This window comes from Tasmannia lanceolata, unplaced genomic scaffold (assembly GCF_043159265.1).
Source record: "Tasmannia lanceolata isolate RefF3 unplaced genomic scaffold, GAP_Taslan_0.1 ptg000015l, whole genome shotgun sequence".
NCBI lineage: Eukaryota > Viridiplantae > Streptophyta > Magnoliopsida > Canellales > Winteraceae > Tasmannia > Tasmannia lanceolata.
In genome coordinates this window covers 46,786,543-46,810,035 of record NW_027518692.1, presented here as the reverse complement: position 1 = coordinate 46,810,035, position 23,493 = coordinate 46,786,543, and the positions used below count along the sequence as shown (strand labels likewise).

The 23,493-nt window shown below is 40.2% G+C and overlaps 1 protein-coding gene and 1 pseudogene across 1 annotated transcript; one reads left to right on the top strand and one right to left on the bottom strand.

The window, feature by feature from the left end:
- Positions 1 to 7,914: 7,914 nt before the first annotated feature.
- On the bottom strand, positions 7,915 to 9,360 carry LOC143845718 (epidermis-specific secreted glycoprotein EP1 pseudogene; annotated as a pseudogene).
- Positions 9,361 to 18,493: 9,133 nt separating this feature from the next.
- On the top strand, positions 18,494 to 19,431 carry LOC143846828 (heavy metal-associated isoprenylated plant protein 28-like). Its single transcript, XM_077355399.1, has 3 exons — positions 18,494 to 18,647; positions 18,809 to 18,884; positions 18,985 to 19,431. Exons 1-3 carry the CDS (start codon positions 18,642 to 18,644, stop codon positions 19,338 to 19,340), a joined length of 438 nt encoding a protein of 145 aa, XP_077211514.1. The 5' UTR covers positions 18,494 to 18,641; the 3' UTR covers positions 19,341 to 19,431.
- Positions 19,432 to 23,493: the final 4,062 nt, after the last annotated feature.

Genomic DNA, 23,493 nt, shown 5'->3' with positions numbered 1-23,493 from the left:
TTTTCTGATCTGATTTTTGTTTCCGAACGTGATAAATTCTATTAATTCCTGTTTAAGGGAAATTTTATTTTAGCTCTTTATTAGGCGGCCTTTGGATGCTCCGGTTAGAAGAGGCGACTCGTGCGAAATTGATGGAGTAAAAAGACGTAGGAGCAGACCGAAAATAACTTGTGTAGAACTTGATAGCTAGGAACATAACAGAGAACATGACCTTGGATATGATAGAATAGAAGAAAATGATCCACGTAGAAGAACCCAACTAGAGCCGGAGTTAGAGCCGGGTAATCATGAAATTTTTCTGAAGGATTCATTTAGCCCACCCCAACTAGTTTGGGACAAAGGCTTTGTTGAGTTGAGAATTAGGCGGCCTGATGTTGGATTGTTCAACTCTCATAACCATTTCGGCCTATTTGCATAAGATGGTTGGCTGTTGGCACCTAAAAGTGATCCTTAAATTAGCTAGTATATGCTTAAATTAGCAACTAGAAGGATAAATTCTGTGGGGTTTGGGAGAAAAGGGAGAAGAAACCCTAATATTAGTGGACTTGAGCAAAAAGGGTTAGGATTTCAAATAATTTGGACGAAAGATGGAACAGTAGAACTTGAATGAAGAAAAAAGAAGAAGATATAATTTGATGGATGAGGGGGATGAAAAGGATAAAGAAGTGACAAAGAAAGAATTACCATATAAGATGAGAAGAATGAATCAAGGTTGTGTTCAGTTTTAAATGCCCAACACATGTAGACACATGTTCTCTTATAATACGCATTTCGTGCAGCCTTAACAATGCGTTTTGGGAGTTGCTAACCGAGTTTGGGGTATCTGCCATGAATTTCCTTGGGCTTTCCTTCTCGTTGGCATTTGGGGAGTTGCTGGCTAAGTGACTGTGATAGTTGGTGTTCTATTGTTTGATGGTTGTGATGGTGGTGATCCTAGATGTGGCTTTTTTTTTAATATTTCTGGATTTAATTGGCTAGTGGAGATTTTTTATGGTGGTGAAGATTTTATGTCATCTGTTGTACAAATTTTAGCATCAGTGGGAGGATGCAAGTCTTGGAATTTGAGAATGGAGGTAACATTAGCAGGAAACGAAAAAGGCTACCCTGAAACCTTTCTTTGATGGACAAAATTTTGAGTGGGACTCACTTGGTATTATTTTTTTTCTCTACCGCATGCAATATATTAGTGTATGTACATGTGTTGCTCAATCCAAATATTTACATTGTACGTGGTGCAGACGTTTACGCTTATGTGGAGCCATAAAAGATATGTTGCATTGGCGGCATGAGCTGGATTTTAACAGTGCATTGTCAAAGACTTAGTATTGTCTAGAATGGGGTTATGTTTTCGTGCCCCCACAGTGCCCTTACTTTGGAATTGTGCAGAAGGCTCTAGATGACCTTATACATGTGTGGATAACTGTAGGAGACTTTAAATGTTCTTGTATATTCTAGACGGTTCAGTAGATTACATAAGCAGGAGTGCCTCTCCTTTGGGAATCACCTCAAAACTTTTTGCCATTCCCACTCAAGCAAATCACCCATTCCTTCCATTCACTTGCATAGTTCCTTGCTGAGCGTCGAGTTTCCTTTGTTGCCATAGTCCCTACCCTTTACACAAGACGGGGTCATTTTTCTTGGGCGTCAAGCTGTGTTGTGTGGATTCAGATTCGTGCCGCTATCCGACACGAATCTCAAAAAAGTATCATTCGTGGATTCAGTAATTTTTATTATATTAAATAAAAAAATTAATCTAATTTTTCTTAAATGGTAGCCATTATATTGAAAATGACCAAGATGGTCAAGTACAAAACAGAAAAACCTGAAGCAGATACAAGATGACAAAAAATCAAGGGGGGAGAGATCGAGTCATAAAGAGCTAGGGATTCTTTATTGACAACCATCTGCTATTGAATTTACCGAGTGTCGAACATGGAGGAAAACCATAGAAGAAGGCTTACACCAGTCACACATCTCATCGACCCACCTATCAAACCACCACGGGTGTTTCACGGATATGTTTAACCAACGAATCACATTTAAAGAGGCTCCTTCAACTATCACATTGGATAAGCCATCCCTCTTTAAGAGCTTTTTATTATATATATTGTAAGCCAGAAAACACTCTTCTTATAGATATGATGATGGAATGAATGAACGAGTGAAAATGATTTGTTCTTTGCTTCTTTGCGAAATTGTGGATGTGAAGCCTTCATCCTCAATGTGTGATGCCTTGATCTTTCCTAAGGTGCGAAGTCTCGAGATTGTCAGTGTGATTCTATCCTCAATGTGCGATGCATTGATCTTTCCTAAGGTGCGGAGCCTCGAGATTGTCAATGTGATTCCAGCATAATCTTCTTCAAATGTTTCTCCTACTTGTAATCTATGTTTCATTTCTTTTTTTCTCTTCTTTCTTGGTTTCCTCCACCGAAAATATTCCTTTCCCTTGCGTAAAATCTCAAAACCATAATTTTCCTTCTTGTTTTAACCATCCCATCTTAACCTAAACTCAGTGTCCCAATCTTTCCCCAAACCCCTAAAATATCCATGGTAAAAAAAACATTCCCTACCTTAGAAACATCATTCAAATCCATCCCTATCTCACGTATATCTCGTTATGCTCCAAAACTCATTTTACACCCTCCCGGCACATCCTTTGACAGCTCCTCCAAATCTACCCTAAACCTAGTAGGAATATTTTCCCAATCTAATCACCTATTTTAGGATCCAAAATCTTAATTTTCACCCCTTCTTTTCAACCCTTAACGTTCCTTCCTATATCAATTTGGTATCAGAGCCAAGTATTAGTCCTTCGATTGTCCTGCATTAGATTTGGTATTAGAGTAAAATATTAAATATTAATTCACCATTCAAAATATTCAAGATTCCTTTCACATTCTTCATGAAATTTTTCTAAAGGATTCATTTAGCCGACCCCATTAAAAAAAAAAGTAAAATATAATTAGTTCAACCTTGGTCGTCTTGCATCAACTCCCTTGGCACGTATATCTTTTACGTGTAACCGGCTGCTTATACTATAGTCTTTGCAAATTGAGATCAAAATCTACAGAACCTACACTCAAATCTTTTTCTCTACTTGGCTTCTCATGCTTTCTTTTGTCAAATAAAAATGCTTTTATCTTTCATCTGATGCTTAGTGGTTATGTACCTCATTTCCACATAAACATGTTATAACTTATAACCAACCATCTGTAAAGTGAAAACCATATCACTTTATAGTTTAGAATCTGGATGGCTCAGAAATAAGGTGGTTGGTTATGTACTCACTCATGGACTCTATTTCTGAATTAAGAAAGAGTCACTCTGGCAACTTAAATGAATTAGAATAAAAGAGGGTCCACTACACTCCCATGAGGCCGTTCACGTCAATTGTCCACGACATCATTCATGTCACTTGTCCACTTGTCCACGACATTATTCATGTCACTGTTCAGGTCACTATTTACAGGGTTACATGTCACTGTTCAGGTCACTATTTACAGGGTTAGGTTAGAGTTTGGCACTAAAGTTGATTTATTTTTATTTAAAGTGAGTAGTTAGAGGGTTTAAGTATTGAACTATTAGTGTTTTAAAAACTGTAATATAATGTTATTCTGATCCTATTGTTTATATTTCAGAAAACTTTTGTAGCCAGCCATGCGGAAGAAGAAGTCTTCTCAACTGGACGCCATTCCCACCCAGGCTCGAATAAAGGCATCCAGAGACTAACACTGTACAGTACCACCTAATATCCAAGGCCTGTTTTCTTTAGGAGTGTCAGAGGACCCAGACGGTCTATTGGATTCAAAGCATTTAATGAATAGGATATGGGCACAGTAGCTGGATCTCAACCGTGTTCATTGGATCCATATCCTAAGGGTTGAAATTATTTTGAATTGTGACCCAAATGGAGCCACAAAATCCGATGAAGCTTCTTTGATCCGAAGGGTGCCAATGTATTAAAATACCCGTCCACCATGTTTGGCAACCATGAAACGGTTTCTTTCTCACTTTCTTACTGTTAAACCTCCAATAAAACTACAAGCAGAAGTGAAGGCAACCCTTCAAGGACTTAGATTGTTGTCAAATAAAGATATGGATAACCTCACAGTGACAAGTGACTCCTTAAATGACATTAGGTGACTGGAAGGCCGATCTCCTCATTCGTGGAGATTTTCTGAGATCATTGATGAGATAAAGGATTGGATTGAGGGTCATAGGATTTTATATCATCATGTACGGAGGTCGGCGAATGAAGAGGCAGATCATCTCGCTCGCATATCATTGTATCGAGCCGAGCTGCAATTTTCCGACTTTTTACCGCCATGAGCTAATTTTGATACTTCTTTTTCCTCTTATGTTCTGCTCTTGTGCTTGGCCCCCTTTGACTGCCTTGGTCATGGCCTCTTTCTCTTAGTATTTAATAAGGTATTATCATTTAAAAAGAAAAAAAGTAGAACAAGAAGCATCTCACCTATAGATCAAGTAAGCATCTTATGATATAATGTCTGCTGTCATTTAGCTCTCTTCAATTAAGGGAAAAGGAAGAGATTGAGAAGAATGACAACGTAAAAATGGCTTTTGCTTATTATATGTTGAGGTTTAAGCATGCTCTGCAGTCTCCATTCACCATGGCCCAAGAAACCAAAGGACAAAAACTAATTAAAAAATATGTATAAAATACTCGGCATTGAGAATCTTTTAACTAGAAAAACAAAAAACGCCAGTAAAAAAGAATAAATGAAAGCTGAAAACAATTCCGTCCTGGGGGTATGGTGCACTTATCAGATGATCCTACCCTTTTGTTTGATATGTAACCAAAGAGCTGAGGCCATAATAGGATGGATGCACTTATCAGATGATCCTAAGCGTTCTATTGTGAGTTGGAAGCCCGGTTTCGGCCTATCAACATAATATTCTCATCATCTAGCTGTTAATATGAAATAGCTTGAAAATTATAATTATTTGACCATCAAGTCCCAACTATCTGATTGATAGTTTGCAAATGGATATTTTTCAAACAAAGAAAAAGCAACAAAGCAACAGTCCGCATTCAAATTCAGTAATCAAATAATGGGGAATGCTATGTTAATGATGCTTAAGGTCATCTTCCTTTGCCTTTTAATACATTTCAAGAAGGATTCAAGGTGGCACGGTAACAGAAGAACCACAGAGCTCACCCCGTGCCTAGGGGTGCAACTCGGGTCGGGTTGGATCGGGCTGAGGCCAAGCCTAACCCAACCCGAGATAGCATTCCCTCAACCCTAACCCCACCCAACCTGAGCCTCGGGTTGAGGATGGTCAACCCTAACCCAAGCCGCCACTAAATCTCTCAACCCTAGCCCAACCCATCTAAAACCCAAATCCGATCAGATTGAGTCGGGTTGGGTTCAGATTCACCTAGTGCCAAACAGAAAAATACAATAACCCAGCGAAAATCAAGATAAAATTAGAGGATAGAGGTTGGGTTTGGGTTGGGTCGGCCGGCTTGGCAAGGCCTCAACCCTAACCCAACCTTAAATTAAATGGGTTGCTTTTCCTAACCCTAACCCAACCCAACCCGAAGAAATACCAACCCAACCCGAGCTAAAATTGGGTTGAACCCATCGGGTTTGGGTTGAGCCCGACGCAAGTTGCAACCCTACCCGCGACAGTAGAGCAACACATCCACGCACTTCATCCGTGTTACATTCACCATCCTCCATGCCTAAAATACGTTGGTATTTTCTTATGAATCTTCTGGGGTCACATTGGGAATGCCACAAACAACCTTCCATAAATCTTCTCTCACTAGATAAGACTCCATATATGTTCCCATTATCTTGTAGTTTTGTTTGATTAAGTGACTCAGCGTCGAGTGCATTAACCCTTTTGCTCATATCCATCTCCAAAGCATTAATTTAACTTCTTTTCCAAGGAATCATGGCAAGCACGAAGTACCACCTTAGCTCTGACCATCAAGAGAAAGAAGAATTTCACAATACCTGAATATCCGCTTCTCAAATAGTGAAATCAAAGTTTACACTAGTCCAAGATCCACAATCAAAGTAGAAGAAGAAGAACTATCAAGATGTATCCAATATATGGTAGAAGAGCAAAACTACAAGATAAAAGCAATACAAAAAAGAAACCTTCAAAAAATGGAGAAAATAGGGCAAGTTAGCTCTTTGTTTCACATCACAAGCTTGCACACAAGAACTTTAATGGATGTCTTCCTAGCAGAGAATCACTATAAAAAAATCCCAACAAATGTGAGTAAATGGGATCAGGTTGGTCAATGGAAAGTGAAGAATTAATGGCTTATGTAAGTGATAGTTGGAATGGAAAAATGGAGACTTAATGGCTAAGGGAAGTGATGGCGCCGATGGCGCCCTGGCGGGCTTAAGGTTTTCAAAGAAGGGTTTGAATTTGAAATAGGAGTAGAGTGGAAAGATTGAGGAAAAGATGGTACAAACATGTGACTCACACATAGCCAACAAAACGACCAAAATGCCCTTGGGCTCAAAATTACATTTTTGCCCTCTCATCTGTTAAAGATAAAAAAATAAATTAAGGCTCTGTTTGGTTGCAAAAAGTAAGGAAGACGGCTGAGCATTTCTAGGAATATAAAATACCAAATATTGTTTGGTTGTCATTTTTTAGCTCAAATCCCATTGGACTTCTAGACATGGAAGAGACATAGTTATTAGCTTTTGGCTTAGGTGGCGCCTATGTGGCGGGATGTCCCCTCCCCTACTTTTCCAATGCCAAACCTTGTTTTTGGTAAAATTTAGAGGGGAGAAGAGTAGAATATGAAATGCCATGTGTAATCATTACTTTTCTCTCTCTTTCTCTTTCCTCTTTCTCTCTTTCTCTCTCCTCTTTCTCTCTCTTCTACTATTTATTTTGTTAATGACACCCCTCCATTCTCCCACATGCTTTGACATCTAACCAAACACACTACCAAAATTCTCCAAAATTCCCTCTAATCTTCTCAGACAAGTCTACACATATCCCACCCTTGTCACCTCCTTGTTGACTACTACTTCCACTAAAATCTCATCTAACCAAACATAGCCTAAGGGAAATGATAAATTCACACCCCCTGTAGGATGATTCGCACCGCATGTACACGCTAGAAAGAGTTAAAGTCTGCAACAATTCAGTTAAGAGGGGTGCGAATCATCCTAAAGGGGGTGCGAATTTACCATCGCCCTAAATTAAAACTAAAATAAACAAAATTAGACTCCAAAAGGTACACTTTAAAATTTAACAGCTATTATGGCCCACCAATCAATCGTCTGGGATGTGACCTACATATTCAAAGATCCTTTATTTGTACATCCAGTCAATATTTCTCAGCCAGAGTCGCTAGACTACTTAAATTTAGGGCGCTGATATACCCCCCTCGCCCACCCCCGGTAGGCTATTCCCTACCCCCCACCCCCCCTCTTGACGGCTGGCTAAGGTTAAACGTTAGGATGTCACTTTCCCACCATTTGACCGGTCTCTCTCCACTATCTCTCTCTCTCTCACTTTCCCACCATTTGACCGGTCTCTCTCTCTCTCTCCAAACACACAACAGGAACAGTTGGTGAGCTCAACCATTGGTGGAATGGTGGGCCCATCTTTACACAACATAGGCCCCGCCCATACCACTGTAGGATAATCCAAACCGTCCATTTGATGGGCCATAAACGTAAATAGATTGCGTCCCAAAATATCATTTCCACAGGCAGATCCTAAACCTCCGATCTAAATAGAAACTACATCTTATACAACCTCTGTAGATTGTAGGGTTGTGATCATCCTATGGAAATGATTTTTGGGGCACAACCTATTTACATTGTGGCCCATCAAATGAATGGTTTGGATCATTCTATGGTCTGAAATAGCCTACAGGGGGGGATATCAGCACCCTAAATTTACTGCAAATAAGAGAAAAAAACATCAACATACATTTATTGAAATTGGGAATTTGAAAGGGGTCTACTTGGACATCTTGATGAAAGCTAAGTGAGAGGAATTGGAGACCTTGATGAGAGTGGCCAGGAGTGGGGCAAGCAAGCACTTGGAAGACTCCTCTCTGTAGAAGAAACCCACACACTTGCAATCTTTGCTACATCTCTCCCTGCACTCAACCAGCTTCATGGGTCCTCGTCCCTCCTCAAACCGATTCAAGAAGTGTTCTGCCCCAACCACTTTGTAGTAATCAACATTCGCTCCACCATTACAAGGCGGGAGCTTTGGCGGAGCGCAACCGTTGCTCCATCCCAATAAACCTTGGGGCGTAGGGCAAGCCACACATTGATCGTCCTCACACACCCCAAGTGATCCACACCTTGAAGGAAGCCTACACTCACCCAGTCTCCTATCTCTAGAGAAGAGTACGGTGGTTACTTCCCAAGCACCCCAATCAACAAAGCGGTTGTAAGTGTAGATCTTCACATTGCCGTCGGATTCCAATCGAAGGAACGACAATGTGCTATTGTATTTGGGTCTAGTTAAAGTTGAAGTCTGGACTCCAGAGGAGTTGGTTTCTGCAGCCTCAAACCCCAAGTCGGTTGCATAGCCTCGGTCCACGTCAGGCTCAGCATAAAAAGCCACAGAGGCCAAAGGGGCCTGTGATTCCACGAAGTCTAGAGAATAGAGCAACGGCTTGCGTGAATTGGAGTTGTTAACATACATTGCGAGTCTTTTAGACTCCAAGACCAAGCTATAGGGCCCGTCCGAGCCATCAACATCGGACGCACGGCTCACAAGCTTGGTGGGACCGGTCGGACGAAAAACTTGGCCCACCAAGAACGTATCAGTCGGGGAGTCGAAGCTTTGCCAAACGAATCTACCTCGACTATCATGGAGGACCATGTTGCCATTGGGGAGTAGTCTAAAGCCCACAACACCCTTATTGGCCGTGCCACTCTGCCAAGCCACACGACCATCCGCGTCTGCTAGGACTAGATTCCCATCACGCTCGAGAGAGAAAGTGGCATTCTCCCGAACCGGGTTTGCACGGTTGGCTTCCCAAACCCAAAGCATGACCGACTCGGAACGGCGGTTACCCATTCGTAAGGCGAGGGTGAAGGCATTGGGTGTGGTGTTGTAGAAGCAAAGTTGAAAGGGGAATACAGAGATGTCCGAGTTACGGTAATTGGCATCGTGTTCTACAATGTAGTAACCAAATTCACCCTCGTTGGTGAATTTGAATGTGTTGGATGGAGGAACAATGGCTTGAACAATGACAAAGGTGGAGAAGAGAAGGAAGAAGAAGGCATAAGAGAATGAGAAGGAAGATGAAAAGGAGTAAGACATGTTGGGTCTATTGTTGGGGTAGCAATGTGAAGTGGGGAAAGGAGAGGAAGGCATGTCTCTATTTAACCAGTCATAAAAAATTTTGGTCACTTTCGATGGCTGTTGTCCTTCCACCACAGGGCCCATACAACAGCTGGCCATTGGTCAAGCAAAGCCTGCATAGCTTACCGGACGCCTATTGAGTATTGACTCATCAAAAATAAAGCTGTCCCCTTGGCCTTATCTTCTATCTATTTGATCCTAGTAATAGTACATAAATTTAATACATAAAAGACAAATATCTTCAGTGGCTCTGTTTGGATTGCAGGAAAAACATTTCTCGAGGAAATTTTTTCTTGGATTTTTTTGTTTCCATCATTTAGATGGAAATGATACTTTATAGGGGAGAAATTATAAAATAAATGGGCGTACAAACTCCTTTTTGTGGTACGATGGAAGTACCGGCCTTGATATTTAATCCAATAGCATGTGATACCGTTGGATTAAATATCAAGGGTGGGATGATGGGTGCGAATTTGTACCCCCATTCATCATATAATTCCTCCCTGGGTTTTGCTAACGAGTGCCCTATTTTCATTTACCCACACTTTTATCCTCAAAACACATTTATTATTAGAGAGCCGTTTCCCACAATTTCATTTCTATTACGAGAAAATAACAAGAATACCCCTATGTCATAAAAGATAATAGCCAAATTACCTTAACCCATTTTCCATGAGATTGAAATATTTTATTATTTTATATGAGATAAGTTTATATGTCATTTTCATGAGATAGTATATTTTGTTCATAGGATCGATGATCCTAACCTTCCAATCTATGCATTTTTTTTATTTTATTGTGGTGTCCATTTTAAACTTCCTCAAATCAAAGGATTCTATGGAGAAGATTTCATGGGCCCACACTATCTACATTAGGGCCCAACAAATGAATGGTTGGATCACCCACCCAAACAATGTCGGCACACGTATTTTTTTCATTTGTTGGGGGTGTGCCCAGAAAATATTTTTCAATCCTAACCCCGATCTATGTAGTTTTTTTATATTGCGGTGTCCATTTTAAACCTTCTCAAATCAAAGGGTTAAGATCATTCTATGGAGAAGATTTTATTAGAGAATAAAATTAGATCTGAATTAGAGAATAAAATCAGGGCCCAACAAAATGAATGGTTGGATCACCAAAAAAATGCGGCCACCAGTATTTTTTTCGGGTTGCACGTAAGTGCAGAGCTGTCCACCATGTAAATTGTCTTGCATTATATAGGTCTTTTTTATTATTTTTTATGAGTTATAAGTGTATTGGTCATTTTTTATGAGTGAGTGGTACTTTGATCATTTTCTATGAGATAGGGTCTTTTTATTTTCCATGATATATGAGGTTTTTTTTTTCGAAGAGATAGGTGTGTTTAACACTTTCTATGAGATATAAGTATTTTTGTCATTTTTCGTGAGATTTAAGTAGAGATATTTTCGTTATCTTTTATGAGATAAGGGTATTCTTGTTATTTTGTCATGATTGGGGTATTTTTGTAAAAGCCAAACCCAAGCCTCTTTTGTTGAAATTGTAATTATGGAAATAAAATCTCGACTACAAACGTTGCTCCAGTAATAAATGTGTTTGAGGATATATGCGTGGGGGTGCATGAAAATAGGTGCTTTAAATGCTCTTAACGTAGCAAAACCCTTTCTCCTTCTCAGGGATAGTCCATAAAGGCATTTCGAGGCCGTCTGTTGCATGTGAGAGCAGCCACAACGGCTGAATTAAATGAACAAGACGACCGTGTTTTTGCGTCATTATAAATAAGGCTACTGATATTACGACGGCCATGTTTTGATTATTGGATAGATTCATCTTGTTTTTTCATATTTAATGGCTTCTCAGAGCTTGGAGTGAATTGTAATAACTTTTGACAGTTGGTTAAATAATAAAAGACAAGTTGGTTTTTAACTATTATCAAAACATGGTAGTGTCAAAATCAGTAGTCTAAAAATAGGGCGACGATATTTTCACTCCCCTGCTGTATGCATTCGCTCCCCACCCCTGACCCCGCGCGCGGATAAAAATCCCTCCCTTTAACTCTATTCGGTAAGTTTTAAACGCAAAGAAAAACATTACAGGGGTGAATTTATCCTCACTGCGCGGGGGGGGGGGGGGGGGGGGATGCTTCTTCTTTGTAAAACACTTTTGGTGGCAACCAAATAAGACCGATCTCTCGATCCAACCAACCAGATCTAATCTTTTATATTATCGAAGGTAGAGAGAAGATTAGCTGGGTGTGACAGAGTGAGGCTCATGTTTGATCTCGGAATTGGTTCTCTAATAGAATCCCTTGATATTGCACTTGGACAATCCATCAGCAAGGAATCAAGGCTCGTGTTTTAGCACGCGTGGTAGGCCCGCACGTCAGGGTCTCAATTTGTACGTCGGGGTCTCAATTTGTTGCATATAACTTAGAGCTTATGTTGCTCTAGCATCCCCTAACGAACAAGAATATGGCACGGTCAGGCTGGCACGAGTGAACTGAGTTGTTGATATTTGTCACAAATTTTATGAAAATAGTTTAGACTTTTGCTTAAGAGATTCATGGCAATTATGGATTAGTGCACAATGAATTGCATAAGAAATTTCTTCTTTGAATTCCCAGATTAGGAGCTTCCAAGGCAATTTTACCTCCTTCCAACGAAATTCTCTCAACTTAAACGAAATCGTCAAACATCCTCCTAAAAATTCATAGGATATTCCTGCTTCAGTCCAGTATTCTCTCTCCACTCCAAGTCTCCAAGAACATCCTTCGCCACTTCATATGTCACAAATGCAATCACAATGGATGGAACCACCTGAATAAAGAGGCCTCCCCACACGTCTTTAGTTAAACGTAAGGAAATCACCAAAGGTGTCAAGAGAAGAATTTCACCACCAATTGTTCATTTTTTTTCAGTGCAAGTATTCCAACATAATCTTAAGGACCAAAAAAGAATGACGGGCAGAAATCCATTCCGGACACGCCATGGTTGGCCAGCCCATTTGCATCCAAATTGGCCTCAATAAATCGGAATGTTGGGATAATCAAATAATTATAATTTTCAAGCTATCTCATATTAACAGCTGGATGATGAGAATGTTATGTGGATAGGCCCAAATTGGGCTTCCAACGCAAGCAATCGAACAGTTAGGATCATCTGATAAGTGCATCCTTTTTTCTTTTATGGGCATCCTACTATGGCCTCCGCTCTTTGGTTACATATAATCAAACAGGTAAGATCATCTGATAAGTGCACCATACCCCCCAAAGGACTGAAATTGTGATCAGCTTTCTTTGTTCTTTTTACATGTATGTTTTTTGTTTTTCCAGCTAAAAGATTTTAATAAAAGTAGAGGATGTCTGATCGTGGAGAATGCTTCCCCTTCCTCCTAGTTCTGAACTTCTGATCGTAGTTTGATTCCGAGATGCTCCCTAGTAAGTAATTCTCCTTGATAAAATGTTCTTTCTTTAATGATTCTCACCTTCCTTTGAGTCTCATTAATGTCTGTTTCTGGTTTACTGTTAAGTTTTTGTTTGCTCATTAACTTTCCGTCAGTTTGTTAAGTTTTGTCCCAGTTTCCCTTATCAAAACCCATTGTTGTTTCCCATCTTTGAAAATGATCAATCCCCATCCGCCCGATCCCGGTCGTGCAAACTATTAGAGGAATTAGGTCAAGCAAGAGGTTGCTTGAAGCATTACACCCAAGGTATTTATTTTGGAATACCAAGTTTGTTGCCACCAGCCCTTACATATAGAGATACACTAGGGTTAATGACTGGTTAATGGACTCTAGCCCATGTAGGCCCACTACACCGGTCCATTATCTTATTGGGCTTATATTAGAACATACATGGGTTATATCATATACCCAACACAAACCTTGACCGCATGATGGCTGAAAGAGAAAGGGAGGAGGAGATGGTAAAAGAAAAAAGCAAAGCTAAAAATCTAGCAAAAGAAATGGCTAAAGAAAAATCAAAAGGAAAAACCTCCAAAAATAAACCCCCAGATGTTAGAACCACCCATTGTTCGAGACTCATTGAAAACCCTGAAAATCCTTGTGATTATCTCCCACCACCCCTTCCCGTTGTAAACCAGTTCATTGCTTCAGTCCCAAACCTTGTTCTTTTGGAAGCTGTTGAGAGGTTGAAGATGACTCCTCAGGAAACCCAAGAGTCAAAGGAAAATCCAATGGATCTTGCTTTTACTCCAAGGAATCCTTGTTAACTTACCAACTTCACTTTGGGCCGACCATTGCATGTGGATTTTTGCTATCCGGGAAGTTTGAACTCGAGACCTTTGGCTCTGATACCATGTTAACTTACCAACTTATCCAAGAGCTTAAGTTGTTGGAGAAAGGCGTTATTTATCTTTTAGACTTTAACAATCCTAAGCAGCACAGTGTTGTCTTCCATCAATTGGGAAATCCCATATTAAATGCAATGTCAGGTCCATCTGTAGGGAGAGAACTCGAGGAAAGTCCTCCATCATTTGGGAAATCCCATATTAAATGCAATGTCAGGTCCAGCTGTAGGGAGAGAACTCGAGGAAAGTCCTCAAAGCACTGGACCCATCATAAATCCAAAATTAGCTGAGGCTGGAAATTTTGAAATCTTATGTGGAAAAGATTTGAGCAAAAATGGCTCCTTTTTTTAATTTCAAAGCTCCCGCCGTAACCCTATCTTAATGAACCCTTTAAATGAGCAGACAAGCCCATTAAAGACCCATCAATGCCCTAACAACCCTATTAGCCCTACCCCTAGACCATCTTTGAATGCCACTGCTGAACCTAAACTTCCTAGAGATAGGAGAGTGAGTGAGTGTAGGCTTCCTTCAAGGTGTGGATCACTTGGGGTGTGTAAGGAGAATCAATGTGTGGCTTGCCCTACGCCCCGAGGTTTGTCAGGATGGAGCAATGGCTGCGCTCCGCCAAAGCTCCCATCCTGTAACGGCGGGGCGAATGTTGGTTACTACCAAGTTGTTGGGGGCTTGGAGCAGAACACTTCTTGAATCAGTTTGAGGAGGGACAAGGACCCATGAAGCTGGTTGAGTGCAGGGAGAGATGTAGCAAGGATTGCAAGTGTGTTGATTTCTTCTATAGAGAGGAGTCCTCCAAGTGCTTGCTTGCCCCTGTCTTGGGCACTCTCATCAAAGTCTCCAATTCCTCTCACTTAGCTTTCATCAAGGTGTCCAAGCAGATTAGTAGCACTCATTAGTAGTTAAGAAACTCTGGCTGGACATAATATATAGTAGCACTCATTAGATGGCAAATAAGGGCACTCCTGAAAATTTATATGTTGACAAATTGTCCGGGCCATATTCGATCCCATATACACAAGGAAACAAAATAGTAGATATAAACAAACAACAAGATACGCACCGAGATCGCCCAAGATGCCTCCATACATGGCGAAGAATGTGATCTTCCTTTGTAAGAAAACAAAATTCAAGCATCACTGCAGGATTAACTCAAACCGCGTAAACTGCAACTCTTCTCTTCTTCTCGAACAAGACCGTGCACATATCAACCCAAGAGAAAAACCAAGAAGAAACCGCTTTTACCACGGAAATGACGAACCACTTTTACATGTAAATGATGAAAAACAGTAAAATGGATTTAATAACGGTAAAGATTGATAGCGAATATACACGATAAATAAATGAATTTTGAATTTTCTAATGACTTTTCCGAAAACAAAAATCAACAAGATCTAACAGAGATTGATGAAGGTGTCAACCACGTGCTCTTCCTTATTGGTGAGCTTCACATCTCCCTAAATGGAAGTGGGTCACAAACAAGATGTCTGTTTCTATGTAAGTGGGTTATAAAGATAGCTGTAGCTAGTCAGTATTCAATTCATCTACTATTAGTTGGTTGAGATGGAAGATGGCTACTGATATTGGCACTACCATGTTTTAATATTTTCACAAACTCGGCTTGTCTATTTCTTGTAATTGGCTTCTGAGAGCTTTTTGGAACTTTTGACAGCTGTTTAAATAATTAAATAATTAAAGACAAAACGAGTTAGTGCAATTATCAAAACATGGTAGTGCAAATGTCATAAGAATAGAAGATAGAATCAATGGGACAGCTATATCTTGAAAAGTCAATAAGCCTCCGGTGAGCTTTGCTTGAAAAAATTTTCTTGGCCTCGTCGTGAGAAGACCATAGCCATCAAAACCAACTTCCAAACACTTTCACTTGCTAAAAGCTCAAATTTCCCAGCCTACAAATACAGACATGCCTTACTCTCCTTCCCTCACTTCACAACTCGCTAGACCCATGTAGATTGTTGGACAATCCATGTTCCAGATTTGATGGTACGCTTGGTATGGATTGGATCCACCGTATGTGATACAGGGAGGCACACCATACAGAAGGTGTATAGACTTGTATTAGAAGAGGAGAAACATCATATTATGGTGTGTGCGTGCGCACTTTAATTAACATGTACACAATTAATACTTAATTTTCATTGGTTTGGAGTTAAGTGGAATCTTATTGGCAGGAATTGTCTTAATTCCTATTGGTTGGAATTAAAAGGGAAGAGAGAAAGTTGATTGGAAAAGGTTTCTAATCTTGTGGAATCCTATTTGGATTTGGAAACTACATGGAAAAATTATTTTTGCACTATGTGTGTGTTTTAGAAATAAAATAGTTTTATTTATCATAGTTTCCAAAACCAAAAAGGTTTCCTAGTGGGAAACGAATTGTGCTTGGGAGTTCTATATATAAGAAAAACGGTGGGCGTTTTAGGCTTGCTCATTCTCTCATTTTTCAAGTTGCCCAAAAGCGTCCAACCTCTCATTCTAAAACAATTTGTTTTCCTCTTCGTACTTTCTCTCTTCTCTAGTTATTTGGAAGAACATGATAGCCTCAGTGATTTCAAGTTGGGTTTGGATCCCAATATTCAGTTCACCTCTTCCTCCTTCATCCATCCGACGAAAAAGAGCCGCTACTAGACTTCCAGAGTGGATTGGGTTTGAGAAACGTCGAGCACCTAGCGGGGAGTAGACCAAGGAATGATTATCTTGTCAGATAATTTGGTAGTAAAGTTTTTATTCTTCTATATTTCAATTCATCACAATTATGAATCTAGTAACTAGGGCCTTAGTTCTGTCGGTGGAAAAAAATGATATTTCGTGCACCCAAAGCTTTCTCTCGACATATCTATTCCACCACCGACTTTCACGTATCACAAACTCGGATATCAATAACCTCATTTGCCACTAAAATACTATCTAGGATTTGTCTGTCCTACATAAAGGCTTCCTGGAATTGAGAGATAATACTCCTTATTACCTCCCTGGCTCTTAGGCCGTGTTTGGTTGCCAAAAGACTAAAGAAAGGTAGGGTTTTGGTAGAATTTGGAATGTCATTCCATGCTTTGTTGTCATTTAAGGGTAGAAATGCCAATTGACCCCCACACATTTCAAACATAATGATTGCATTTTTGCTCATGTGACGCCCATGTGGCACTCATGCCCCCTTATGAAATTCAAATCAAATTCTATCAAAGATGTATATTTTTGTAGAAGAGTAGTGGAAAAGGTATTGTCTTTTCTCTCTTTCTCTCTCTTCCCCTTCTCTCTCTTCTTCTTTATATTGGCAATGACACTCCTACTTTTTCCACTACTCTCCGAGAGGATTACCACGCAACCAACCACCACTTACATCTATTCTACAATTCTCCAAGTGGTAATTCTAGACAAATTAAATGCTTATCTACTCCCTTTTGACATCTTATTTCACTTATCTTCGAGCGACCCCCGATAGCCTTATGGAAAGAATCTTAGCCATCACTTTGTACATGGATTAAATTGATATGCCTGAAGTCTTTAAGATTGATCGCTCATCTTATGGGGATCAGGGTCATGAACGTACAATTGATTTCCTTTCTCAGTCTTCCTCCTTTGTTAAATGAATGCTAGGACATTTTCCTTAATCACCTTCCAATAGCGTTGGTTGAACTCATTGGGAAACCATCTAGTCGAAAGGGTTTTATCCTAATTCATCCTGAAAATGGTGGCTCTAACCTCCTCGTCGAACTCTCTTTCCGATCGACCATTCTTTTTTGTTCTGATTTAGCATCTTGAATTGCAGCCCCCTAAGCGGGGCCTTTAATCAGCTACAATCCTCAAAATAAAGATTTGAGATGTGCCTCTCTAATAGATTTTGATGCTCAATTTTTTCCTCAATCATTTCTCCCTCTTCACAAGACAATTTATAGCATTAATATAGCATTCATCATTCTATGAAAGAATTTGGAATTTTTTGTTTCCCTCTTTTTACCACATAGCTCTCGATTTTTTTGCCAAGTAATTTCCTTCATTCTCATTATCTCCTCCTATTCCATTTTCCTTCCATTCCAACTTTTTCTTCTTTTTTCAAATGACGTTTCCATTCTTTGATTTCCAGTTTCAATCCCCTTACTTTTCTAAATAAGATATGGCCTTTCTTCCACCCCCTCCACCTTAATCCCTCTCCATCATTCCTTTATCAAGTCATCAAAACCGGACAACCCAAATAGGCCAAATCACCAAACACCTCAAGTAGCCCATATCAAATTGGAATGGTACAAGGCTCATTTCTGGAGCAATGATCGGGCATGTCTACCCATTGTTGAATCATAGTAAACCTTTCCTCCAAATATTTGTTATAGCAGGCTGCAAATGATTACCTTGATTCTTCAACCATTTGAAAATGGCCCCTCCAAAGTGGGGTCTATGGGGTCATAGCCCCTAGCGCCATACTTGCTAATTTCATTAATTCCGTAATTTATGGGTAGATGGCCCACCATTTTCTCAGAAAACGAACTACACAAACAAGAGCCACGCGTCCTCTCTTGTCATGCAACACGTGTCAACAGGAAAGAAAATCTCTAGAGTATCCAATATTTTCAAGAGAAAATGGGTTTGCACTGCGCAGACGAGATCCGCTATGGTCGCCCATACTTTCATTTATTTTGCCACGTATTCTCCTTCCACCCCCTTTCCTACTCTTTTCTTAGATCCGTTCACACGTTATGAGGAAACGTGTCAGATTCCTATTGGCAAACGAAACGTAAGGCTTTTCTAAGAAGAGAACCCGAGGTTTTCCCGTACGCGTTGTCTATGGAGGCAAGCAATAAAATAAAGCGCTGAAATCATTCAGTCGGTGCAATCAAAACAATAAAAAAACAAACCACTCTTCTCTCTTCCTCCTCAAAACAAGTCTATATATTAAGTGTGTTTGTATATGCTTCTTTCCATATAGCCAGATTCATTTGTGAAATTTGTGAAGAATATATAGCATACACACAAAGACAAGCATCAGCAACAGCCAAAATGACGGTGAGCTTCTTCTCTTCCTCTCTCTCTCTCTCTCTCTCTCTCTCTCTCATCACCGGCCATTGATCATCTGAACCATCCAGTTGGTGGGTCATGACAAAGTAGAGATGGTTTATACACTGAAACCTTATATATGCTAAAATTATTTGGGTTTTGATTTTCAGATTGTAGAGATGAGAGTACATATGGATTGTGCTGGGTGTGAGAGCAGGATAAAGAAGTCTCTTCAAAAACTAGAAGGTAGATAAAGGCTATTTTCATGCATAGTTAAGATTATATTCTTCTAGTGTGGCAATATTAATATATGTATCGTAATGTGTTTGTGTATTTTTGTTTTCAGGTATTGATGACATTGATATAGACATGAGGATGCAGAAAGTGACTGTTACGGGATGGGCAGATAAGAAGAAGGTTCTGAAGGCTGTTAGGAAGACGGGAAGGAGAGCAGAGCTATGGCCATTCCCATACAATCCTGAATACCATACATCCCATACATATGATACATACGCCTATCAACATCATCCTCAAGAGTATGTGAGCTATGCAGCCCCTGCCTCTTCATATAACTACTACAAGCATGGGTATGATGGCCATGACTATGGTTATTATCATTATCCGGCGCATTCTAGCATTGTTGATGAAAGGGCGAGTGCTCTCTTCAGTGATGAAAACCCCAATGCATGTTCCATCATGTGAATACATACATCTGGAGATATGTATTATTTTCTATTCTTTTAATGGATGTGTAAAACAAATTGATTATAGTTACATTTTGTATTTTCTTCGATTTTCATTTACGTTAATGCAGCTGACAAATGAGAGAAAGGTGTGTTAATGGACCCGGATGGTCCCATGGATCCAGACATTAATGGACAGGATTTGGGCACAACGGCTGAATCTGAGCCGTGTCCATTGGATCCAGGTCCTAAGGTTCAAAATTACCTTGGATCTTCACTTTGATTAGCCATAAAATCCAATAGAGCGTGTCAGAGGGGTTGGCCCTGATAGATAAGCGCGCCCTTTTTTATTACTTGGGCCACCCCTTGTAGTGTAAAAGTAGTCATAAATACAGTAGAGGGGTTGGTCCAGGGAAGAAAGTGGGGCCAGTATGATCACTTTCGTTCTCTAAAATATGCATACTTGTGGGGCATACTTTGATTGGCCCATCTCTAATTAAAATTAAGGAAATGGTTAGCATGAGGCCCAAGAAAGGGCTACTAAATCACACTAACTGGTTGAGTGGACAGGCCCCACTTTGATTGATCTAGAACTTCAATCTAATAGGACATAAGTTGGATCTCTAATGACAAATCAGAAAATTCTAATATCTGATCAAATGTATACTTTTCGTGCTATTATTAGATGGAGATCCAACACAATGGAGGGTCCAGATCAGCAAAGGGTGGGTCCACTGTGTAATCTGGTGCGTTTCTGTTTATACTGATCCAACATAGGCCCTATCGAGAGACGGCTAATCTCGACAAAAAAGTGGGCCCCACTATGTAACAGTGTGCGTAATTGCAATGAAGTCTGCCTTCCTCCCACAAGCCATATTCCCGCTCGATACCCATCTCCATCTTTGTTAGAAATCTCAAATCATGCAGCAGTGTCAATCTTGTACCGTATATCATCGAGACATCGACAACCAAGATTAACGGCTCAGATCATCCAAGCATTCATAAAGCCATGGGGTACACAAACAAAACTAAACGCGACTATTCGAATCTAAGCCCGAATAGTCGCCTCCTAAACGGCCCATTAATTAGTCTCATTCAACCGCCATTCAAACGGTAACTCTTTTGTCTCTTCCCCTCCTCCCTCTAATTCAAATTACAATCCAAAACCATCTCGCAGAAATGAGATTTTCTTCTCCAGTAAGTTCCAATTCATCAACAACAGAAACCCACAAACGCAAACATCGTCGTAAAATTCCAACCCCCACCGAAGAAAGCAGTTATGAAGAAGAAATAGAACCCTCACAAACCCAACAGTCCCCACAAGAATATGTCAACGATGGAGATTCTGCCGATGACGAATACGAAGAACAGAGTCTGAGCATTACAAACAATCGATACACAGAATCCGAATCCGTCTCAAGAACACCCGAATCAATCCGCGCAAGCAACACTGTCGAAGCCTCAATAAACTCCGCAATTCCCCCCCATCAACCCACCCCAATTCCCCAATCCGCCCCCTACATAAACATCGCCCCACTCCCAATCTTCCGAGGATCGCAAGGCGAGTGCCCTGTGGCCCACCTCAGCCGATTTTTCAAGGTCTGCCGGGCGAACAACGCCTTAACTAATGATTTTCAGATGAGAATCTTCCCTGTTACCCTTGACGAGGAGGCCGCATTGTGGTACGAACTCAATGTAGAGCCCTACCCATCTCTCTCTTGGGAAGAAATCAAGTCCTCATTTGTGCGAACATACCGCAGGACGGAGTTCGTGGACCAATTGAGGTCTGAATTGATGATGATCCGGCAAGGGTATAGCGAATCCGTCAATGCATTCTACTTAAGAATGCAATGGATACTTAAAAAATGGCCTGATAATCGGATCCCCGATGTGATGCTCAAGGGTCTTCTTATTGATGGATTAAAAGAAGATTTTCAAGATTGGATCATACCACAAAAACCCAATTCCCTCGAGGACGCACTAAAGCTTGCATTGACTTGGGAACAAGCCCAGAGCATTAGGGCGGCGAGACGGAGAAACCTCCCAGCAGCGACTCCCATGTCTGTAGAACCCGTCAAATGCGGGTTCTGCGACGGGGACCACGAAGAATTAACATGTCAAATACGTGAAAAGATGAAGGAATTGTGGCTGAAGAACAAAGAGATGCCATCAAATTCTTCGGCTCAGATCAATAGAGATTTGGGGTCCAATAAGGACTTTCTCCGGTCACCATCGCTGGCGACTAGCATTATCCGGCGGCTAGGGGAGGATGACAAAGAAGGTGGAGTTTCGGGTTGGAAGAAATCACAATGTCAGTGTTCGAAGCACCAGTGCTGGAAGAAGATCGGTAGGAGTAATAGTCTATTTGCTAGAAATTATACAGCAGATTGAACTTTGAAGTGGCCTTGCGTTTTCTTATTTTGTCTTGATTGATGACAATGTGTTAAATTCTGGCCACCGGATTTTGATATGGATGTCATGTTCTCTTTTAAATAACTAAGTAGAGTTGCATTTTTAGTTGGGGGGTTCTCTTTACTTAGTTCCCTTGTATTTATTGAACGAAAAATACTAAAAAGACTGCGTATTAGGTTCTTTTTAGGGGTGCAGCCCTGGTCGGGTTTTACCAAATAACATGGGTCGTGTTTAGAAATAATGAGTTTTGAGCATGGTTTTAAATTTCGACCTAAATCCGAAATTTCAGACAGAGACCAACACCGAAATCGACCAAAACCGAAATGGTCATTTATTTCGGCCGAAATTTCGGAATTTCGGTTGAAATTTTGGTTTTTCCAAAATTTTACCCAAAAAATATGTTTTTTTAATATTAATTTAATATTTCACAGAAATTTCGTCCGAAATTTAATATTGAATAAAATATTAGTTTCGGGTCAAGTACCAGATTTCAACCGAAATTCCAAATTTCAAAATTTCACGGTCCGAAACCGGTACCGAAACCGAAATTTTAAACCTTGGTTTTGAGTAGGGTCGGGTTTTAAATTGGAAAACCAGATTCAATCTTGGGTCGGGGCCGGGGTTTAAAGGAAAAAAAAAAACCCGAAACCCAACCCAACTAATATGGCTGTACTGTGACTTTCTTAAATATCTCTTGGATAACATAGAAAATTATTCTCCAATATATTGATACAATTGTTTTCATTTAGGTGATCATGTCTGTTATGTGAAAATAGTGAATTAACAGATTTTTGGTGTGAAGATTTGAGTTTTTTTTTTTTCTACAATCATTAAAATTGGTCACTATCCCACGCTGAAAAATGAAAACCTAACCCGACCTGACCCAATCCGACTCGGACGCGAGATAAGTCTCACATAGGGTAGGATTTTGGAAAACCCGACCCGCCTGACCCGAGTTGCACCCTTGGTTCTTTTTTAAGAAACCCGGTTTGGGCCCATTTATGGGACAACCAATGGTCAAATAGGGTTGAGAATAGCTTGGTTAGATGATTTTACGCACTTGGTCCACTAAACCTTGTTTAGGGTTCCACAGTGAAAAGTTATTGTTGTTTATGTGGTCCTTTTTCTTATGCAATGGATGTTGTTGGGGATGCAGACCATTTACCTCTCTACTCAATAAAATCAACGGTCTTGAATGCACTTTTAGTCTGGCCAATAGATCTGATGGGAGAGAGGGAGAGCGAAGGTTTTTTTTTTCTTGTTTTGACATAGAAGAGAGAAGGGGTTGGGGGACAGTCAGGATCATCTCCGTGGTTGGGGATAGATTGGGAGGATGATGAGAGAGATCGAGGGAGGCTGCGACTAAGAATGGAGAGAGAGAGATTATTATGTGATGGGCAAATGGGCAAAATTATTAGTAAGGGCCACTTGGACAGTGACATAAACCTTTTATCTAACAATGAATGACCATTGCACCAAAAAGCACTCCCAATAGCTGATTGCCTGATTCTATGCCTCTAATTTGTGGAGGCTTTATTGATGAATTGATTTCTGTTTGGTACCTTTGGCCCTATAGTTTGGATCACGGAACAAATGTTCCCTTATCTTTGGACCTCATATTATGCACATAATAGATCATATAACAATCCATGAAGGAGTCAAGGAAGAGTAGAAAATAAGAATTTTGAGAAAAAATGAGGGTATTTGCAGTTTTAACAAAAAAGATAGGGGCTTAAATACCTATATATCTTTCTAAAGAA

Excerpts from the sequence above, each read along its gene's own strand:
- LOC143846828 (XM_077355399.1), top strand. Across the intron at positions 18,885-18,984 it reads GTCTCTTCAAAAACTAGAAG|GTATTGATGACATTGATATA; the intron begins GTAGATAAAGGC and ends TTTTGTTTTCAG.